Source organism: Dama dama, chromosome 8 (assembly GCF_033118175.1).
Source record: "Dama dama isolate Ldn47 chromosome 8, ASM3311817v1, whole genome shotgun sequence".
In the NCBI taxonomy this organism is placed as follows: Eukaryota; Metazoa; Chordata; class Mammalia; order Artiodactyla; family Cervidae; genus Dama; species Dama dama.
Genome location: NC_083688.1, coordinates 17,161,593 through 17,182,627, shown reverse-complemented (window position 1 = coordinate 17,182,627; position 21,035 = coordinate 17,161,593). Strand labels below are relative to the sequence as shown.

At 42.6% G+C, this 21,035-nt stretch overlaps 1 protein-coding gene across 10 annotated transcripts in view; it reads left to right on the top strand.

Moving 5' to 3' along the window:
* LOC133060801 (nuclear body protein SP140-like protein) overlaps positions 1-21,035 on the top strand; it is a 90,263-nt gene that overhangs the window by 61,408 nt on the left and 7,820 nt on the right. For 8 of the 10 annotated variants that reach the window (XM_061148553.1, XM_061148551.1, XM_061148548.1 and 5 more), the window contains 6 exons: positions 7,922-7,984; positions 9,750-9,836; positions 14,424-14,498; positions 16,107-16,211; positions 18,068-18,210; positions 19,347-19,394. In XM_061148553.1, coding sequence (XP_061004536.1) covers positions 7,922-7,984; positions 9,750-9,836; positions 14,424-14,498; positions 16,107-16,211; positions 18,068-18,210; positions 19,347-19,394 — 521 coding nt within the window. The remainder of the gene's footprint in view (positions 1-7,921; positions 7,985-9,749; positions 9,837-14,423; positions 14,499-16,106; positions 16,212-18,067; positions 18,211-19,346; positions 19,395-21,035) is intronic. The other 2 variants (XM_061148550.1, XM_061148547.1) reach the window with 2 other exon arrangements.

The following is a 21,035-nucleotide window of genomic DNA, read 5'->3' as shown; positions in this document are numbered from 1 at the left end:
TATAATACAGAGGAGGGAAAAATCCAATTAGATAGATACCGGACAGCGATTATACAAGGACTTAAAAGGGGAGCCCAGAGGCCGATGGACATGTCTAAACCGGCCGGAATAGTTCAGAAGGGAAACAAGTCACCCTCCGAATTTTACGAGAGACTTTGTGAGGCCTACAGACTCTACACACCCATAGATCAAGAAGCTACGGGCTCCCAGATTGTTATCAATTCGGCATTCATCTCTCAAGCATTTCCTGACATAAAATGAAAGCTTCAAAAGACCGAGGGAGTTCTATCCATGTCCAGTTCTCAGTTGATTGAAATAGCAGACAAGGTGTTCCGGAATAGGGACATGGAAATAGAGAAGAAATACGAGAAGAAGTATAAAGACGAGCAGAGGAGAACAGATGAGAGGTTTGCAATGTTGGCTGCTGCGCTTGGAAACTCTTCTGAAGACTTTTCCACCGCCAAAGCTAAGAAGCCCCCCCCCAGCTTCGAGGTCAGGACAGCCCTCCAACCGGTCCCAACGGAGGCCACGGGCTCCATTACAGCCAAATCAATGTGCCCGATGCCGTGGGTTTGGTCATTGGAAGAATGAGTGCCCAGAAGGAAGAAGGGAAAATAAACCCCTCCCAGTTGCAGGACTCACTAACATAGAGACTGAATAGGGATGCCGGGGCTCAAAGACATCAGGTCCCCGACAGCCCATGGTAACTTTAAAAATTGGGGACCAAGACATTGACTTTATGGTGGACACCGGGGCAGAATTGTCTGTGGTAACTAAACCCATGGCGTCACTGTCTAAAAGGACTGCCGCCATAACTGGGGTTTCGGGAGAAGGAATGGTTAAGTCATTTTGCCAGCCCAGAAAATGTCAGATGGGGGGTCACCAAGTGACTCATGAGTTCCTCTATATCCCTGAGTGCCCAGTACCCCTGCTGGGGAGAGACTTACTCTCCAAGCTGGGAGCACAGGTGACTTTCTGTCCTGAAGAGAGGCCCACTTTTCAGGTGGGCACAACAACCTACTTACTCTCCCTCTCTGTGCCCCCTCAAGACGAATGGAGGCTACATGAGCCCCCTGGAGATAAACAAGACCAGGCAACAGAGTTGGCGAGAAGGCTGACTCAGCTGTTCCCTGAGGTCTGGGCCGAAGATAACCTCCTCTGGGCTAGCTAGACACCAAGCCCCTGTAATAATAGAACTCAAACCTGGTGCAACCCCGGTGAGAAAGTGTCAATACCCAATACCCATAGAAGCCCGAGTTGGGATTCTGCCTCATATCAACAGGCTAAAACAGGCAGGCATCCTGGTGGAATGTCAATCAGCCTGGAACACACCAATCTTGCCGGTAAAAAAGGAAGGAGGACAAGACTATAGGCCTGTGCAGGATCTCAGATTGGTCAATCAGGCCACTGTAACTTTGCACCCGACCGTCCCAAACCCCTATACCTTGCTTAGCCTCCTCCCACCTAAGACAAGGATCTATACTTGCTTGGACCTCAAAGATGCCTTTTTCTGTATACTCCTAGCACCTGCATCACAACCCATCTTTGCCTTTGAATGGGAGGACCCCATTGGAGGCAATAAGCAGCAGCTCACCTGGACCCACCTCCCGCAAGGATTCGAAAACGCACCAACCATCTTTGGAGAAGCCTTGGCCTCGGACCTGGAGCCTTTCCAGCCTGAAAGTTATGGATGTTGGCTCCTGCAGTATGTGGACGACCTGTTGCTGGCCACTGAGACCTGGGAAGAATGCTGGGAAGGGACCCAAGCACTCCTCCAATTGCTGGCAGAGGCAGGATACCGAGTGTTGAGGAAGAAGGCACAAATCTGCAAGGAGGAGGTTAAGGTATTTGGGGTTTGTCTTAAGGGAAGGCACAAGGTTGCTGGACCAATCTAGAAAGGAAGTAATTCTGAGGCTCCCCACGCTTAAGACTTGGCGGCAAGTCAGGGAGCTCCTAGGGGCCACTGGATTCTGCAGGATTTGGATTCCAAGGTATTCTCAAATAGCCCAGCCCTTATCTGAGCTCCTGACAGGGCCTGAAGAAAATCCTGTAAACTGGACTGAAAAACAGCAGGAAGCCTTTGAGGAGCTAAGACTAGCAATCACCTCCGCCCCCGCCTTGGGATTGCCAGACCTCACCAAACCATTCACCTTATATGTGACTGAGAAAGATAAAACAGCCATGGGGGTTTTGACTCAAACCTTGGGAACGTGGGACAGGCCAATAGCTTATCTTTCAAAGGTTGGCCTGGCTGTCTGTGGGCGGTGGCCGCGGTCGCCTTACTGGTACATGAGGCCACAAAGCTGACTTTTGGCCAGGACCTGATCATAAAGGTCCCAGATGAAGTCAACACCCTCCTTCGAGGAGACCCCACAAATGGTTGTCAAATTCCCGGATTATTCAATACCAGGGACACTATGTGAAAACCCCAACCTCCGTATTGAGCCTTGCCAGGTTTTAAACCCGGCAACGCTTCTCCCAATGGGAGAAGGAGGACCTACTCACGATTGCAAGGAAGTCTTAGAGGAGGTCTATGCTAGCCGTCCAGACCTCCGAGACAGGCCAATTTCAAATCCTGACTGGACTCTGTATACTGATGGCACCAGCCTGGTAAAGCTAGGACAGCGACTGTCAGGCTATGCTGTAGTTACAGAAAGGACTGTTATAGAGGCCGGTCCCTTGCCACAGCACTGGTCAGCCCAACAAGCTGAGTTATGGACCTTAGTCCGGGCGCTGCAGTTGTCAAAGGGCAAGAGAGTGAATGTCTACACCGACTTCCGGTATGCTTTCACTACACTCCACATACATGGAGCCCTATACCGGGAGAGAGGCCTTCTAACCGCCAATGGAAAGGACATTAAGAATAAGGAAGAGATCCTGACTCTGCTAGATGCTGTTTGGAGCCCCACGGAGGTAGCAGTCATACACTGCCGTGGGCACCAGAGGGAAGACACCCCACAGGCTCGAGGAAATGGGCTGGCTGATGCGACCGCCAGACGAGCAGCTGAGGACAGGAAGGAATCCAGGGAAATCCCCATGAGGACATTTGTCCTAGCTGAGCTACCCGAGCTGGCCCCAGACTCCCCGACATACACCGAGGCTCAAAACCAGCTAGCTGAAGCGGAGGGAGCCACCAAAACAGAGAAAAGATGGTGGGAACTGCCAGGTGGTAAGCTACTAGTGTCCGAAGAGATGGCCCCCTCTCTGGTGAGCCCATCTCATCGTATGACTCACCTAGGACATGACAAACTGGAGGAATTGATCCGAAGGTATTTTCTGGTTCCTCGCCTCTCCTCTCTATGTAGAACGGAATCCCAAAATTGTAATGCCTGCTCTCAGATTAACGCCACTCCAGGGTGCAGGCCAAAACCCCCAGGCATCCAATTAAAAGGTACCCTTCCTTTTGAACATCTGGAAGTGGACTTCGCTGAGATGAAACCATATCACCATTTTTGTTAACTGTTGGTCTTGGTATGTACATTCTCAGGATGGGTGGAGGCCTTCCCCACCCGAACTGAGCATCAGAAGTGGCTCGGAGCCTGCTTAGGGAGATAGTTCTTCGATTTGGATTCCCCACCAGCATAGGATCAGATAATGGCCCAGCCTTCATACCGGATCTGATATAACAAGTAAGTAAAGCCATGAAGGTAAAATGGAAGTTACACACTGCCTACCGGCCTCAGAGCTCCAGAATGGTAGAACGAACTAACCGGACACTAAAGGAGACACTTTCTAAATGGATTATAGAAACTGACTGTTCCTGGGTAGATTTACTTCCCATGGCCTTGCTCAAACTCAGGATGACCCCACGGTCCCACGGCTACTCTCCCTACGAAATTGTGTATGGGAGGCCTCCTCCCATCATAAGACAGGTAGCAACTGATATACTTCAGGTAGGAGGAGACGGGATATCGCAGCAGATGGAACAACTAGGTAAGGTAATTAATCAAGTAACTAAGTTTGTGCAAGAAAGAATACCGTTCCCCTTGGGGGAGCAAATGCATGAGTTTATACCAGGGGACCAGATATGGGTGAAAGACTGGAAACATGACTCACTATCCCCCCGGTGGAAAGGTCCTTATACTGTTCTTTTAACCACCCCTACCACAGTTAAAGTTGCAGACATTGCCCCTTGGATCCATCACACCAGAGCGAAGAAGGCATACCACACTGACCTGAAAGACGCTGAGTGGACCACCCAGAAGGACCCCACCGACCCATGGGAAACCAAGATCATTCTGAAGAGGAAAAAGAAAACAAGATCCCGGACGAGCTCTCTACAGGATGGAGATGGGTAAACGTCTCCTGCTGCTCGGCCTCACCACTGCAATTCTGAACCTGACCACTGCTCCTGCACAGGACATCTTCATCTCGTGGGCACATTCTTACGCGAACTTCCACAACTCCTCCAACTGTTGGGTATGTGGGGCTATGCCCCTGTCAGTAATGGACGGACTCCCATGGTGGGTATCGCCACTCCGTTATGGGGACTTTATACCACTGTGGTCCTTCTTAGAGCAACAGAAAGGAACTTTCCTTTCTCTCACCAATCATAACCTTTCTTTGCTCTCCTGGTGTAAGAAGAAGCCATCAATGGGCCAGGGACATAGGATTGCATTTAACATGAACACCAGCCTTATGGAAGTAACAAAGGCTTATATATGAAAAACAAAAAGGAGAAGGGCTCTCTTACAAAAGGGGGACAGGCCTCCTGGTACCTTGAGCGATACTACCAGGTCTGGGATGAATATTTCTGGATGACTCCTGAGAAAGGACAGTTGATTACCCCTGCTACTATTTGCTGGGAACAAAAAGAACAGAAAGTTGGATTTGGAGACTGCCCCCTAGACCCAAAAGAATTAAAATATATGGGTTATTTGTCCCCTGAACAATGTATACAAATCTTGGAAGTTACCTATTACCCCAATCAGTCTGCTCAGTGGCCCGGTTCCGACTGGAAATATAATCCTGGAATCCGCTGGGTAGCCCCCAATGGGACCCAGTGGCTCTGTGGGCTTAACTTATGGCCATGGTTACCAGTTGGCTGGGTGGGGCGTTGCACATTAGGATTTGCTTTCGCCCACGGCAGTATTAAGCCTAGCCTACACCAGCCTCCAGTAAACCTGCCTTATCTGCGTGCAAGATGGACACGATCTGTGTTCCAATGGTATGACTATCTTGCTGCCTTGTTTGTACCCTCTGTAGGGACAATGGATATCATGGTTAAGGTAGAGGCTTTAACTAATTTCACTAAACAGGCCCTCTTAGACACTACAAAAGCCATTCAAGCTTTGAACGAAGAACAAATTCAGATGAGGAAGGCAGTAATTCAAAATAGGATGGCATTAAACGTACTCACAGCAGCCCAAGGAGGGACTTGCGCCATAATTAAAGTCGAATGTTGTGTGTACATCCCTGACCTGTCTGGAAATGTATCTACTGCCTTGGAGGATATGCAAAATCAAGTGAAAGCCAAGTCTAATGAAAATATTCCCTTTTGGACTTCAGTCCTCTCCTGGCTAAAGGGAGACTGGTGGGAAACCATTGTAACTGTTGTTATAGTAATCTTAATCATACTGCTTTGTGGGCCCTGCTTCCTACAATGCCTTGTGAATTTTGTAACCCAGAGGTTGATAGCATTCTGTCATGTGGGTGGCAGAAGGGCTAAGGTACAATATATCCCAATGAATGATGCTCCTTACGGAAACTAAGAGCATCAAGAGGAGGGAATGAAGAAGGAATTCATAGGGCCAGGACTCCATCTCAGGCCTATCTGTGCTGATCATGCTCTGCTGCCTCTCCAGTGGACTCTGAACTCTCTGCTTAGTGCCTGTGGGAATGACAATGGAAAGATAAGACCCCCTCTGCACAGGGGAATCTTGAAGATCACACGTCCAGGTTACTCATTGCCTAAGAGGAAACATACCGTAATCACCCCCTGTCTCCCGACGGGTCATAAATTTTTTTCATATCTATCGGGATGTAATCACAGGCTTATCGATTATTAACTGGTTGGAACATGACCACAAGCTTATTGATTATTAACTGTTTGGAATGTAACTGCGGGCTTATTGATTATTGACTGTTTGAACACATAACACGTGAATGATGGGGTTATTGTATTTACCCTTCCTTTGTTTATGTAAGTCTCAAGGAAATTGGGGTGGTGGGTTTGGGCACGTACACATGGGGTATAAAAGATTTTCACAAATGCTGGTCGGGGTCCTTGGCTAAGAGGAGACTCTGGCTTGGGCCCGCCGGTGTAATAAACTGCACTCCATTATTTGCATTGTCCCTCTGAGTGAGTTTGTTTCCCGGAGAGTGTGGCTGTAACGCTGAAGACCCCAGCGAGGCTGAGATTTGCTTTAGGCTGGGAAGTAGAGTACAAAGCCAGGGAGCTTCTGGCAAGGTCCCTGCATTCTCTCCTTTAATTGATTATAGTTGATTTACAGTATTGTGTTAGTTTTAGGTGTACAGCAAAGTGATTCAGTTATATATTTCAGATAATAAGAATAAACATATATATATATTTCAGATAATATAAGAATCTGAAATATATATATATTCTTTTCCATTATAGTTATTACAAGATGTTGAGTATAGTTCCCTGTACTATACAGTAAATCCTTGCTGTTTCTCTATTTTGTATATAATAGTATCTGTTAATCCCATTAGTAACCATAAGTTTGTTTTTTATGTCTATATTTCTGTCTTATAAATAAGTTCATTTGTATCATTTTTTTTTTAGATTCCACATATAAGTGATAGCATCTGATATTTGTCTTTCTCTGACTTACTACACTTAATATGACAATCTCTAGTCCATCCATGTTGCTGCCAAGTGTCATTATTTCATTCTTTGTTATGGATAAGTAATATTCCATTATATCTATATATGTTACTATATATGTATATATATCACTTCTTCATCCATTCATCTCTTGATGCACACTTATGTTGCTTTCATGTCTTGGCTATTGTAAATAGTGCTGCTATGAACATTGGGGTGCATGTGTCTTTTTGAATTAGAGTTTTCATCTTTTCTGGGTATATGCCCAGGAGTGGGGTTGAACTCCAGCATTCCTGGATATACCATTTCCATTTGAAGAGCAAGGCTTTTTGGTCCTTCCTGCCTTGTAAGTCAGGACTGAACTATTTGCCCAGCGAAATGGTCTCACACTCACACATTTTCATATCACTCACAGGGAAGCAAAACCCAACACAAAACCCAGTGTGGTTCCTTAATTCCTCTGGGAATTTCAGGTGCTATATTATTTTTTTTAATATTTATTTATTTAGCTGCACTAGGTCTTAGTTGTGGCTGTCCGGATCTTTGATCTTCATTACAGCATGCGGGGTCTTTAGTTGCAGCATCTAGTCCCCTGACCAAGGATCAAACCCGGGTCCCCTGCATTGGGAGCATGGAGTCCACTGGACCACCAGACAGATCAGGCAGCTGGACATTATAGTCCCTCAGGCATTATATTAAATATAAGTAAGAGGGTTTTGTTACAATTGCAAGAGTACAGAGAATATTTAATGGCAACTCTTCACATCAAAGTTGAGAATGCCTCCTGAATCGGGCACAGTATATTATCCATATGCACATTTGAATTTACATGAAAATACTTGAAAACGGAATAAGTTAATATATAACCACAACAATAATCATTCAGTCTAAGGCATCAGTGGGAGTTTATTTTCTAATTTTTAAAAAAATTTTCAAAAGAGGGTCATCTCCTATAGTCTCCCAGAGTAAAATATAGCTCAGAATCAACCTCACACTGCTACACTGGTAGTTAAGAAATTTGCCCCAGTCTTGTGAACTAATGTCTGAAAAAATACCTGAAAATTACTGATATATAAGTTTTTGAAAATTATATTTACAGCTCTAAGTAATTAACTTTATTATTTTTTCAAGAAAAAAAGAAAGGTCGTTCCTGGACAAGAATAAAAGCAAAATCGAGAAACATACGTCGAAAAGGTAAGCAGCGAAGTGAAGTAGTCATACCTGTTTAGCTCATAAGACACTGCTTATCGTATTCCTGTAGTCTCTTGAGGACAATAATAGTTTTCTAGCTAATGTGTCAGTTAGAATACAGGCCAAGACACTGTAACAAAGAGACTGCCATATATACTGGCTTCAACAAAGTGGTTTATATTTCACATGTGCAGTAGTGCAGAGCTAAATGGTACAGACACTGCTGTCCTCAATACATGGCTTCTTTCCTAGGTCAAAAAATTATTATTAATTTGGAGAGATGTTCCAAAGAAGCCTCAATGAACAAAGCAGACTATATGTGTATGTGTGTGCAAGTATGTGTGTGTTAAATATATGTATAAGCATTATGTGTTTTTACACCTCTATAAATCCTTATTTATACATAGTCATCAATCTATATATATAGAGAGAGACAGACATAGATACATGGAAAAATTAATGTCAGTACATCCAAAAAAAATATGCAGTAGTCATTGGAATATAGGTGATGTTTATATTTTTATGTTTTTTAAAGTTATATGTATAAATTCAAAATATTAAACATGTTCAACTATTGTAATGGAAAAGTGTTATTTAAACAGCAAAATGTGCAAAAAGAAAGGTCTAACAGGATATTTTTGAACAAGGTAACTGTGGCTTTCTCCAGATGGTGATATTTCAAGCAATTTTTATTTTCTGAGTTTTCAGTAATGTGTATGTATTACTTCTCATCAGACCCATGAAATCTTGTTTATTTTAGTAGCAATTTAAGGAACACTCTTCCTCTAGACAATGAGGACTGGACTTCATTTTCCTGTGAAATCATTTTCACATGATTTCCAGGTTTTTTTTGGCCACACCCTGTGTCATATGGGATCTTGCTCCCCTGACCAGGGATCAAACCCACACCTGCTGCATTAGAAGCTTGAAGTCTTAACTACTGGACTGCCAGGGAAGTCCCTGATTTCCAATATTTGAGTCAGTAGATCTATGTAAGATTTTAGAGTCCAGTGAAAATTTATTATTTGTCACCAATCTATATATCTTAATGTCCTTGCCAATTTCTGTGGCTGCCCTATTAGTGGGATGTGTATAATATTGTTCAGAAAAAAAAAAAAAAAAAGTGGTTGCATCCATTTTAAGAATGATTTATTTTCAAAACACTAAATATTTGTATTTAATCCTTTTAACATTTTCATACAGGTCTTTGTGTCCACAGATCAATTCTAAACCACATTTCCCCTAAGTGTAATGAAATCTTGTACATAATTTAAAAGTCGTCCCTCATAAATAGAAAATGCTCTGGACACCTGCTTGAGATCCCTTGCCATAACTTTCTTTCTTGTCTGAGTGCACAGTTCAGGGGGTTCAGAATTAAAACCAGTACTCATTGCTTTTCTTTTTGGATACTTCTGAATTGAACTTTTTGTTTTCAGTACATGGTCAATGGTAGATTGATACGTTTTAATGTATTTTTACAATTACACAGCCGTAAGGTATGGTAGCTTGTAATATACAACTTATAGAGCACTTTTGAAAAACTTTAACACTTGACCTTCACAACAACTCTGTGATGAGACAGAGCAACAGTAGTAGATCTATATTATGGAGGAAGAGACAGAGAGAGTTAAACAAATTTTCATGGGTTTCTGGCTCCTAGTTCATATTTTCCCCACTGTCTTATACTCTCTCTCATAACATTCCTCACTTGCTTTTCATCTCACATGTCAGCTGTTTTTTGCATAACTCTGTATTTTCCCCTGCCTAGCCCCAGACAACAGCAAAACTGATGACCAGCCAGCCCCAAGTAAAAAGGTGGTGAAAATGCGCCTGCAGGACCCTGCCAAGATCAGGAGTAAGACTGTGACACTTCTATTTTGCCTTGAAGGATCAACAGAAATTTTGCTATGCTTTTGGGGAACACAGATCTTCCCCTGCACATTTTTTTTTCTAGTCAACCTTACCAGTCAATTTGACCGCCATGAAATCTAGAAAGCAAACCCATTTGAAGCCAACTTTATAAATCGTTTGCATTTATATCATAGCTCTTATCTGCCCAGGATCTAAATTTTTTTCCTCTGAGTTTTATCTATTTTCACAAAAATTCCTTTATCTCACATCTTCGGTTTATTAAAATGGCTAGACTTTATAAATTGTAAGTAGAAAGCAAGTTCATTCTTTCATTGCCCTTTCAAATCAATCTTCTATTAGTTAAGTTTTTCCTATTTGGGAGCAGGTCATAGAGCTTTCATGTTCCCTTTTCACAGGAATAAGAGTCTTTTCCAGTTATTGAGGGTCCTTTCTAGCCTGGTATTAAGACTAGTTTTTTCCTCCAATTCAAAGCACCTCCACTCTTTCCTCCTGAGTAAGCTTGGTCTGAAATACCTATAGTGAAGAGGTGGCATAATTGAGGTCTTTTCTCACTCTCTCTTGGCTCTATTCCCGCTTAGGAACTGCTAGTCTGAGTCATTCAGGATTGGGAAAGTGGATGAGAGAGGAGAGATCAGATGTGGTAGCATCTTACCCGGCAGGCACAGCTGTGAGTTGACACTGTGGAGAAAAGCCCACAGTCACTAGCTCTTTTCTCCATATGATGCTTTCATCAACTTGACAGTGAGGGAAGAGGTGAGGTCAGACCCCCAGCTTGAAGTTTTGGGAAAGAAATATAGTCTGTATATGAATGAAGATTTAGTACCTCCATAACATATTCCACTGAAACTTTGGATGTCACCTACTTGGTTCAGTCCATTGCCTTCAGATGTGGGCATCTTCCTGCTTGGAAGTAGGGCAACCAACTCCACCTGATTTGCTGAGGACCTTCCAAGTTCTGCCACTTTAAGTCCTACATCCTGGGTACCCCTTAGTCCCGAACAGACTGGGGCACTTGGTCATACTTTTTGGCACTTAGTGAACTGTTCTCAACTTTTGGGACTTAGTACTACTAAGATTTTGAGAAAACAGTATTAAATTAAAAATTGTCACATTTACTTCTAGAGGTTAATACCAACCACTTGGTTTGTTGCCGTTTAGTCTCTAAGTGGTGTCCAACTCTTTGGCGACCGCATGGATGTAGCCCACCAGGCTCCACTGTCCATGGGATTCCTAAGGCAACAACACTGAAGTGGGTTGCCATTTCCTTCTCCAGGGGATCTTCCCAGCCCAGGGATTGAACCCATGTCTCATGCATTGCAAGCAGATCCTTTACCACTGAGCCACCAAGAAAGCCAATACCAACCATAACAATTTAAAAAAAAAAAATAGCCTTAGATTATAATCTCCCTTCCAAATACTAACCAGGCCTGACCTTGCTTAGCCTCCAAGATTAGGTAAGATCAGATGTGTTCAGACTGGTATGACTATAGACCTAGATTATAATCTGACTGCTATAGTATGTATTAGGGTTTGTTACAGAGCTTCAGTGTTATTAAATGGGTACTATACCCTGGGGACATAGAAATAGTTAAATCCTGCCTTGATCAGCCAATCAGTTTTGAAAGTAAAATACAATAGTGTTATATTATGAAGCAGTGGGTTTTAAGCTCAAAATTTCCTTTTACCAGAAGCTCCAAAAACTAGAATGGACTGCAGTGTATTTTATTGTTCTCCTTACAGATAGTAGGCTAACAGATTTGATGGCTTCTCTGGTGATGTGAGTGGTAAAAAAAATCCGCTTACCAATGCAGGAGACATAAGACTTGGTTTCGATCCCTGGCTGGGGAAGATCCCCTGGAGGAGAGCATGGCAACCCACTCCAGTACTCTTGCCTGGAGAATCCCATGGACAGAGGAGCCTGGTGGGCTACAGTACATAGGGTTGCAAAGAATAGGACTTGACTGAAGTGACTTACATACATACACACACACACACACACACACACACACACACACACACACACATGCACTCATGCACAACTACAACACACCCATTACCCAGGAAAGGCATAACCAGAGAGTGGCAGACAGAGAGAAAGAAAGAGCTCTACAATTGCTGGACTGTCCAAGGTTGTGATGAGACCTTTAGTGCCAAGCTGAGCCGGAATACAGAAGAGGCAAGAATGAGATATATGGATCTCTTCTCACTGGTCTGTGAGCATGGACCTTTAGAAGAGGAGGGAGGAATGAGAAAGAGGGCCAGAAATATCCTGGTTTTCTAGAGTATTCTACCACTTTGGCATCTTAAGGGCTTCCCTGGTGGCTCAGACAGGAAAGAGTCTACCTGCAATGAGGGAGACCTAGGTTCCATCCCTGGGTCAGGAATATGCCCTGGAGGAGGAAATGGCAACCCACTCCAGTATTCTTGCCTGGAAAATCCCATGGATGAAAGAGACTGGCAGGCTACAGTTCATGAGGTCGCAGAGTTGGACACAACTGAGCGACTTCACTTTCTTTCTTTCTTTCTTTCTTTGGCATCTTGGGTGAGCAAGGAGGTGAGGAGCGCCTTGAGAGCCATACCTGGCTGGATGGCCTTCTGCTGTGTGGTGGACCCACCTTCCAAAGGGAGAAAGTAAGAGGAAGTCAAAAGATTAATCCACCTCTTTAAGAACCACATTTCTACCTTTTTAGTGGTTCTCCCTGGCCCATGGCTATTACTTTTCTTCTATTGGGTTGGCCAAAAAGTTCATTCAAGATTTTCTGTACATTAAAAACCCAGACAAACTTTTTTGGCCAACCCAATACTTTCTTTTTTTTTTCCATTTATTTTTATTAGTTGGAGGCTAATTACTTTACAATATTGTAGTGGTTTTTGCCATACACTGACATGAATCAGCCATGGATTTACATTTATTCCCCACCCCAATCCCCCCTCCCACCTCCCTCTCCACCCGATCCCTCTGGGTCTTCCCAGTGCACCAGCCCCGAGCACTTGTCTCATGCATCCAGTCTGGGCTGGTGATCTGTTTCACCCTAGATAATATACATGTTTCGATGCTGTTCTCTCGAAACATCCCACCCTTGCCTGCTCCCACAGAGCCCAAAAGTCTGTTCTGTACATCTGTGTCTCTTTTTCTGTTTTGCATATAGGGTTATTGTTACCATCTTTCTAAATTCCATATATATGCATTAGTATACTGTATTGGTCTTTATCTTTCTGGCTTACTTCACTCTGTATAATGGGCTCCAATTTCATCCATCTCATTAGAACTGATTCAAATGAATTCTTTTTAATGGCTGAGTAGTATTCCTTGGTGTATATGTACCACAGCTTCCTTATCCATTCATCTGCTGATGGGCATCTAGGTTGCTTCCATGTCCTGGCTATTATAAACAGTGCTGTGATGAACATTGGGGTGCACGTGTCTCTTTCAGATCTGGTTTCCTCGGTGTGTATGCCCAGAAGTCTTTCTTACACAAGTTTATAAATCTCTGTAGGCCTCTTCCTTGAGCTCATATTACCCTGTTAAATAATAACAGGGTGACCACTTGCAAGGTTATTGTAAGTTTTAGACCTTCTGATAAAGTCTAATCATCAAGATTTGTCCCATAGGGCCATTTTGATTTTGAGGAATTGAAAATCCTCTCAGTAACTGTTTAGTCTTAAGACCAGAAAGTAAGATTATTCTTCCAACCAATGGATCCACTTTGGGTTTGATTGAAGGAAAGAGTCTTTTTACTTTGCTGGTCTGATATATGCTCATAGTCTGCTTAGAGTTTATAGCAGTTAGGAAGGAGTAGTCTGGAAAATATTTCTTCTTGGAGTCTGAATTACTCTTCCCACCAGATGGTGGTCATTGGATGGTGAGCACTGAACTCAGAAAGAAGGAAATGAATTTATCTTCCTACCTTAGAAATAAAGTACATGTGAATGATAGCAAACTTTGAGATATATATCCAGAGCCAATTAACTTGTCAATGGCAGGACATTCTCTGCTGCAATATTTTCTGAGTCCATTCCTAGTTACTATGTGAAATCAAGGTTTTGGAGGACTCAAATCAACACATTCCTCTTGGTTAGCATTCTTGTTCTTAGTTTCTTAGATTCCAATATCTTTGTTTAAGCTCAGGTGGACAAAACTCTTGGTTACATTACTAACACTTTCAATACAAATGTACGAATAGCTTCATTCCAGGTGATGTGTATGACATGTGTCTCACCTGCAAAGCCTGCCATAAGCTTCCTTATAACTCATTTCCCTTAATTGTGCATTAGTAGATGTACAGTTGGCATCTATTAAACAGTTAACATATGGTTGCTTGGGATATAAGTAAAATGCTGATATCAATTTCTTGTTTGTTTTACTAATGTGCAACAATGAAAAGTAAAATATAAGTCTAAGATTTGCCATCTAATTCTTGGTAGCTTAAAGACTAGGAATGATATATTTTTCTTTGTGCATTAGACAAGCTTCTGGGAAATTACATTTCAGTGGAAATTCTGAAAAGCATTAATAGATGCAACGCAACTGCATGTCTGTGACAACGATTCTGTTTTTCTATTTCCTCAGGGAAAAAGAGAGGCAGACCTAGACTCCACTTTACTAATAATGACAGAACCCCACAGAGAAGAGCTAGGTCAAGAGGTAAGGAAGAAAAAGGAAATATTGTCTCAATAATTAGGCAGCTAATTTCCTGTTTTGCACTCTGTTTTTATTGTTAAATCTATCTCCCTAATCGCTTTATGCAGCTTTACTAACAGAAAGAGTTTATAATTTGGTTCAAAATGTGCCTGGATGAAAAAGAAGATAATTTCACAAACAAGTAATTTGGTGACAGATCTAAACCAGACTCCATGGGTTCAACGGCTATCACAGTGATGCTCTCCCCGCTGAACTGATCACTTTCAAGCTGGAAATAGTCTGTTTGCACATAAAGGGCACATACATAACCCACACATTATTTAACTGGCCCTTCTCTTGCTATACAGAGAGTCAGAGGTTGCACAGCATGGATAGCCTGGAGTGGTGGTCAGAAGTCTATCATCCTCTTCTGATTGTGTGGGCTTGGGCCTGTCACTTGACTGCTTTCCCTTCGGTTTCTTCATCTGTAAAGTAAGAGGGTGAATTAGGCCAACCATCCTTCTCAGCCCATCCCAATTCTCCTAGTCTACTATCTCAAAATGGACCATGGACAGCTCCCCCTCCTCCCATCATGGCTCTAGAACATTGACTGCAGGGTCAAGGTCAGTTACACAGCCTCCTTGAGCTAGTTTATTCAAAGACCTTTCAGCCCCACTTCTGTGGACTCAGTCTCCAGCAGCCCTCTCCCCGTGTAACTTGCAGATTATCCTAGAGCTTCCTGAACTTCTCTTTTAGCTAAAGACAGTGAAACAAAGCAGAGAACCCAAAGAGAAGGCAGACGTCACCTCCATTAGGTTCCCCATCATTGCCCTCTGCTCACTCAGCCAGACCTGAAATAGAGAGATGCAAGTAGAGTCTCTCATTTTGCTCCAGCTACTTAACTGTGGTGAAATAGTTGGAGGATTCCCTACAATGAAGAAAGAAAGAACTTTTTTTTTTTTTTTGGCCTTGAGGCATGCAGGATCTTGGTTCCAGGACCGGGAATCAAACTTGTGTGCCATGCATAGAGTCTTAACCATTAAATTGCCAGGGAAGTCCCATGGCTCCCTTCAGAATATGATGCAGCTGTACGCTTCATGGTTGTATAAGAATCAGTGAGGCTGACTGGATTGGGAGCTAAGACAGTTTTATTGAGGCCTGATTTTTCTACTAACACATTCTGTTTTGTGTGAAACTTGAGGGATGAGTTAGAGGTAGATATTCTGTAGTTATGTATCAAAAATGCCACTTGGAAGAAAGGCTTTGACTCTAGTGGTGGTGGTTTAGTCACTAAGTTGTGTCCGACTCTTGAGACCCCATGGACTGTGGCCTGCCAGGCTCCTCTATCCATGGGATTTCCCAGGCAAGAATATGGGAGTGGGTTGCTATTTTCTTCTTCAGGGGATCTTCCTGATCCAGGGATCAAACCCATGTCTCCTCCATTGGCAGGTGGTCTCCTGCATTGCAGGTGGATTCTTTTCCAACTGAGCTACCAGGGAAGCCCTTAACTCTAGAGATTTGTGGTATAAAGCTTTCTACGTCCTTTCATACATTTATAGGAACAAACTCAACATGGGAAAAGTGGTACAGATGTAACTGAAAACGAGACCATGAAGGAATCTTCTCTTTCAGGGAAAAGAAGGTACAGATATGAACATGTGAATTTTCACTCTCAGATAATTCCTGTGACCTGTGGTAAGGTGAAGGGGAAGTTATACAAGAAGAAATTGAAAGAAGGTGAGTTTTAAGGTCTACTATGCAATGCCTATCTGGAGGAGTCTTGAGAAGTAATGGGATTATCTATGTGAATTACACATAGGTGAAGGTATGGTTGTGAAAGTATGCATGGGAGAAGGAGGAAGGGATACCTAGGTTAATGTTTTCATACCTAAGAAATCATACACATTAGGTGCTCACTCCCACATGGACGTATCCACAGGGAAGCCAACGAACCAAAGAGAAGTGAATCAGAAATAAAAGGGATGAGGCCCTCAGTCCCCACCTTCATGTCCTTTCTCCCTTGGGATGATCATCACCAGGGCAGGTGCTTGATGTAATGAGGACCAGCACAGAATTCAGAATCAGATAACCTGAGTCCCAGCCTCTCCTGTGCCAAGAGGAACTGATTCATCTGAGTAGAAAATGGGACCTTTCTGAGCCTGAAATTCTTCATCTAAAAAAGAAACCATTAAATCCTGCTTCATGGTATAGCTGTGAGGAATTAATTTACATAATTGATATAAAGTATTAGTAAACAACTGAGATACAATTCACCATCAGAGTGTACAATTCAACATTAAATTTTGTTTGTATATTCACAAGATGGTGTAACTATCACCACAATCAAATTATAGAATATTTTTGTCAGAATACTTTCCTACTTAAAGGAAACTCCATGTCTCTAAGTAATCAATGCCCAGTATCATACTCACCCCACTACCCAACCCTAAACTGGCTAATCTATTTTCTGCTCTATAAATTGTCCTACTCTCAGTATTTCATGTAAATGGAATCAGGTAGTGTGTGCCATTTTGTGACTGGTTCTCTCTCTTATGATGATAATTTCAAGATTCATCCATGTAATGGCATGTATTAGTACTTCATTCTTTTTTATTGCCACATAATATAATATTCCATGGTATGGATATACCATATTTTGTTTAGCGATCCATCAGTTTGGATTGTTTCCACTCTTCTACTATTATGAATAATGCTATTTTGAACATTCATGTTCTAGTTTTTGTGTGAACAGTCTTTAATTCTTTCCGGTATATACCTAGGAGTGGAATTGCTGGTTCCTGTGATGATTCCATGTTTAACCCTACTGAGGAAATATCAAAATGTTTTCTACAGTGGCTGTAATATTTTATCTTCCCACCAGCAATGTATAAGAGTTCCAATTTCTCTGTTTCCATGCCAACACTTGTTATTGTCTAATTTTTCCAAGACAGCCATCTTACTGGGTGTGAAATGGTGTCTCATGGTTTGGCTGTGCTTTTCTCTAATGACTAATGATGCTAACATGTGATTATCTTTTATACATAACTTGAGTTTACCATTGGATAGCATTTCACAATTACTTTTAATATCAGCTATCCACGGTTTGGGGGATGGGGAAACATCTGCTCAATAATGTCATTGAACTGGGTAGGAAGTGTGATAAAGGGCTCAGATGCTGCTATGGTGCCCTTCTGAGCCACAAGGCACCCATCAGAGATCTCAGTCCCAACCTGAGTTTCTGCTCCCATGGGCCCAAGGTCCTCTCCCTGGCAAATTGAAATGCTCTCACACTTCAAAATCACTTGCTTTTCCTTTGTAGGTGATTTTGAAATACTTTTAAAAGGTTGATTTTAATGGTAATTATCATTTTTGTTGTTGTTGCACATCGGTTAAAGAAATGTTGCCACAAGGCAGTGAATCTCCTGTGAGGGGACTTGGAGGCTAGGTGTGGGGATTCTGAAGCCTGAAAGGGGAGGCCAGACTCTCCTGTTTTAGATCTTGAGCCTAAACTGGGTGTGTCCAGATCCAGTGTGGTGGAAGACCACCTTCTGAAAACAAGGAAGGCTGAAGATGAATTTACCCTGGTCTTACAGGAGTCTGGGTGAAGTGTATACAGAGTGAGAACGGAGACTGGTTCACCCCCAGGGAATTTGAAATCAGAGGCGGCCACGAAAGATCAAAGAATTGGAAGTTAAGTGTTCGCTGTGGAGGGAGGCCCCTGCGATGGCTGATGGAGGTATTCTGGGGGCCAGGGCAGAAGATGTGACTTTCCTTGTTGTCCCCCAAGAATAAGGTCACTATTTGCTCACCAAATATTTGTTGAGTTATCGCAAAAGCTCAGATGTCTCTGAGTTTATCCTCTCACCCAGGGAGAGTGTTCCACATTCCTAACCTCAGTACAACTTAGCACATCACTGCTGTGAAAGAGGCAGGAAATTCCACTGCCTTTGTCAGGATGGAATAGGAGTTCAAAGGAGAGAAGGATCATTCTGACTCAGGTGAATGTAGTCAACTTTATGCACTGGAAGAAGACAGTTTACAATCAAACAAGTAGGAAGAGGGTATTCCAGAGAAAGAATGATGTGAAAACCAGAACCATGCCCAGTGGGTTGAGATAGACATACTGTATATAATAAGGTATAATCCATCAACTCAATTGCAGTTGTTTGTAGAGGAATTTAGTGCCAGGTTAAAGTGCTTAAACTCATAGACAATGCAGAATCAATGAAGTCTTCTGAGATATGAAATGACATTTTTAGAATAGTGTTTTAGATGGCCGAGGGACCCTGAAACGACTCCAGAATCTTTTCAGCTCAAGAAACCTACACCCAACATGCAGTGCTCAACTCAAATGCCATTCTTCCCTGAATATTCCCTGACCAAATTGGCCCTGACCATTTCTTCCCTGGGCTTCCTGAGCCCATTACTAAGATCCTCTTATAGTTTTACTCTTATCTTTTCACTTTGTTTTTTCTATGTCCATCTTTGTGTGTCCAAGATTGTTGAGAATGTCTGACACCCAGTAGGCATGGGATAAGTGTATATTGATTGACAAGCCTTGGTATATGGACTCAAGCTTGAGTGACTGGTAGGAATGGAGAGCGGGTGAGAGGTGTCAAAGAGATTATATAGGAAAACCTCTTAAAACTTAAGGGGAAAAGCACAAGAGGGGGGAAATGTTCTAAAGATGATTTTTAAAGGGTCACAGATTGAGTTCTAGAAGAAATACAAATGAGGAGAGGAAGATGGTTTCTCATTTAAATACCATGGCTTTGGGCTGACAGTGGGACATCCAGGTAGAAATATTTGGGAAGAGGTTGGAAGTGCCAGACTCACAGGCCAACCATATACTTGGATCTTTTTATCTTTCAGAGAAGACTTCTCCATAATCCTCCAAGGAAATATTACGGGGGAAGAAAGGTGATTATTACATAATTTTCTAGAAATTCTCATCACATAATTGATTTTGCATGCACAGTGTATTATTTTGTGGTTTCTCAACTGTGTAACACTCTGCTCTCACCTTTAAAAATCTTTTGGCATATGCCTTCAGTGTCGCTTCTTTGAACACTATGTTGTTCTGAATGGCAAGGTCTTCTTGAATGGTAAACCATTTGAAATAGAAGTGATAAGGAGCCATCAGAATAGACCTCAAGGATGTGCTTTAGCTATAGATGTGGATGTTGTCAAAATTGTAAAGGCAAGCATGATTATGGAATATGTAAAAGTATATTATGATAGGGTGATACGGTCATCTTCAAGTCAAACCCAAATTTTTTAAATCAGTATTACTGTTTTCTAACTTTAATGAAATGTGATGGAATGAAAGTATGTTCACAGTCATTCAGAGAATCCCAGTCTAAGATCATCTATCTTGGTCCATATACCATTTTGTAATATAGGCAACAGGAAACATATTTCTTTTCTGATCATTTCACCCCTTAGTAGTCTACACACAGACATACTCTTTCTCAGGGGACCATTATTTGCCCTTCATGAAGATGGTGCTGTAGGATAGGAAACTCTTGGGAGATCAGTGGATTGTATAGGAGGGGCTGGCCAAGAAAACTGGTTACTTTGATGCAACTCTTTTGTTGTGCAGACCTCCCTTCTGTCTATGAAAGTGATTCCTTCCTCTATGGAGACAATAAGTATGTAAGATGCAGTGTAGATTCAGGACACGGAGATGGCTTTTCCAAGTTTGGGTATGAATGAGAACTTGAAGATGGAGGTGAGAAGTGCCGTTCTTATGTACTCCACATAGAAATGACCATTCAAGGGACTTCCCTGGCAGTGCAGTGATTAAGTGTACCCTTCCAGTGCAGGGGGCATGGGTTCAGTCCCTGGTTGGGAAACTAAGATTCCACATGCTGCATGGTGCAGACAAAATAATTATTAAAAAAGAAATGGCCAATCAAGACATTCACAGAACTTCTAAGACAGGTTACACATAGTTGGCCCATGGGACTTCATCTTCCATTGGGAATGTGAGATCCAGGACTTCACATTATCTGAGGTTCTGGACAGTTGGAATTCTAAGTCCCTGGGACATTTCACCTGCTGGATTTTCTGCAGAGAACTATTATTTGCCTTACTTAGTGTCCTGAAGACCAGCATCTGTATCATTCCCCAGGTGCCAAGAGTGACTCAGTTGGTTTACCGGAGTAAGCTGGCATCTTCCTAACAACAGATTCTACCCTTAGTCGTGGGTACAACACTTTTTAGCAGCAACCTGCAGTTGCCTCTTCATTTCTCATCTCCCCATGCACAAGAGCAGATGTTCCCCGAATGGGAAACCTCAGGACCCATTACTACTTCCATGGGTCTTCTGTGTTTCTCAGAACCTCTTTTTTCCTTGGCTTTGGGACTCTTCAGTGTCACTCTCAACACCACACGATGGCTTCCTGGCTCCTGACAAAGGTCACTAATACCTTTTGATGACAATTGCAGTGTTGTAAAATAATTGTAGGAGATAGTGGAGGACAGAGGTGCCTGGCGTGCCACAGTCCATGGGATCGTGAAGAGTTGGATGTGATTTAGCAACTGTACAACAATATTCCT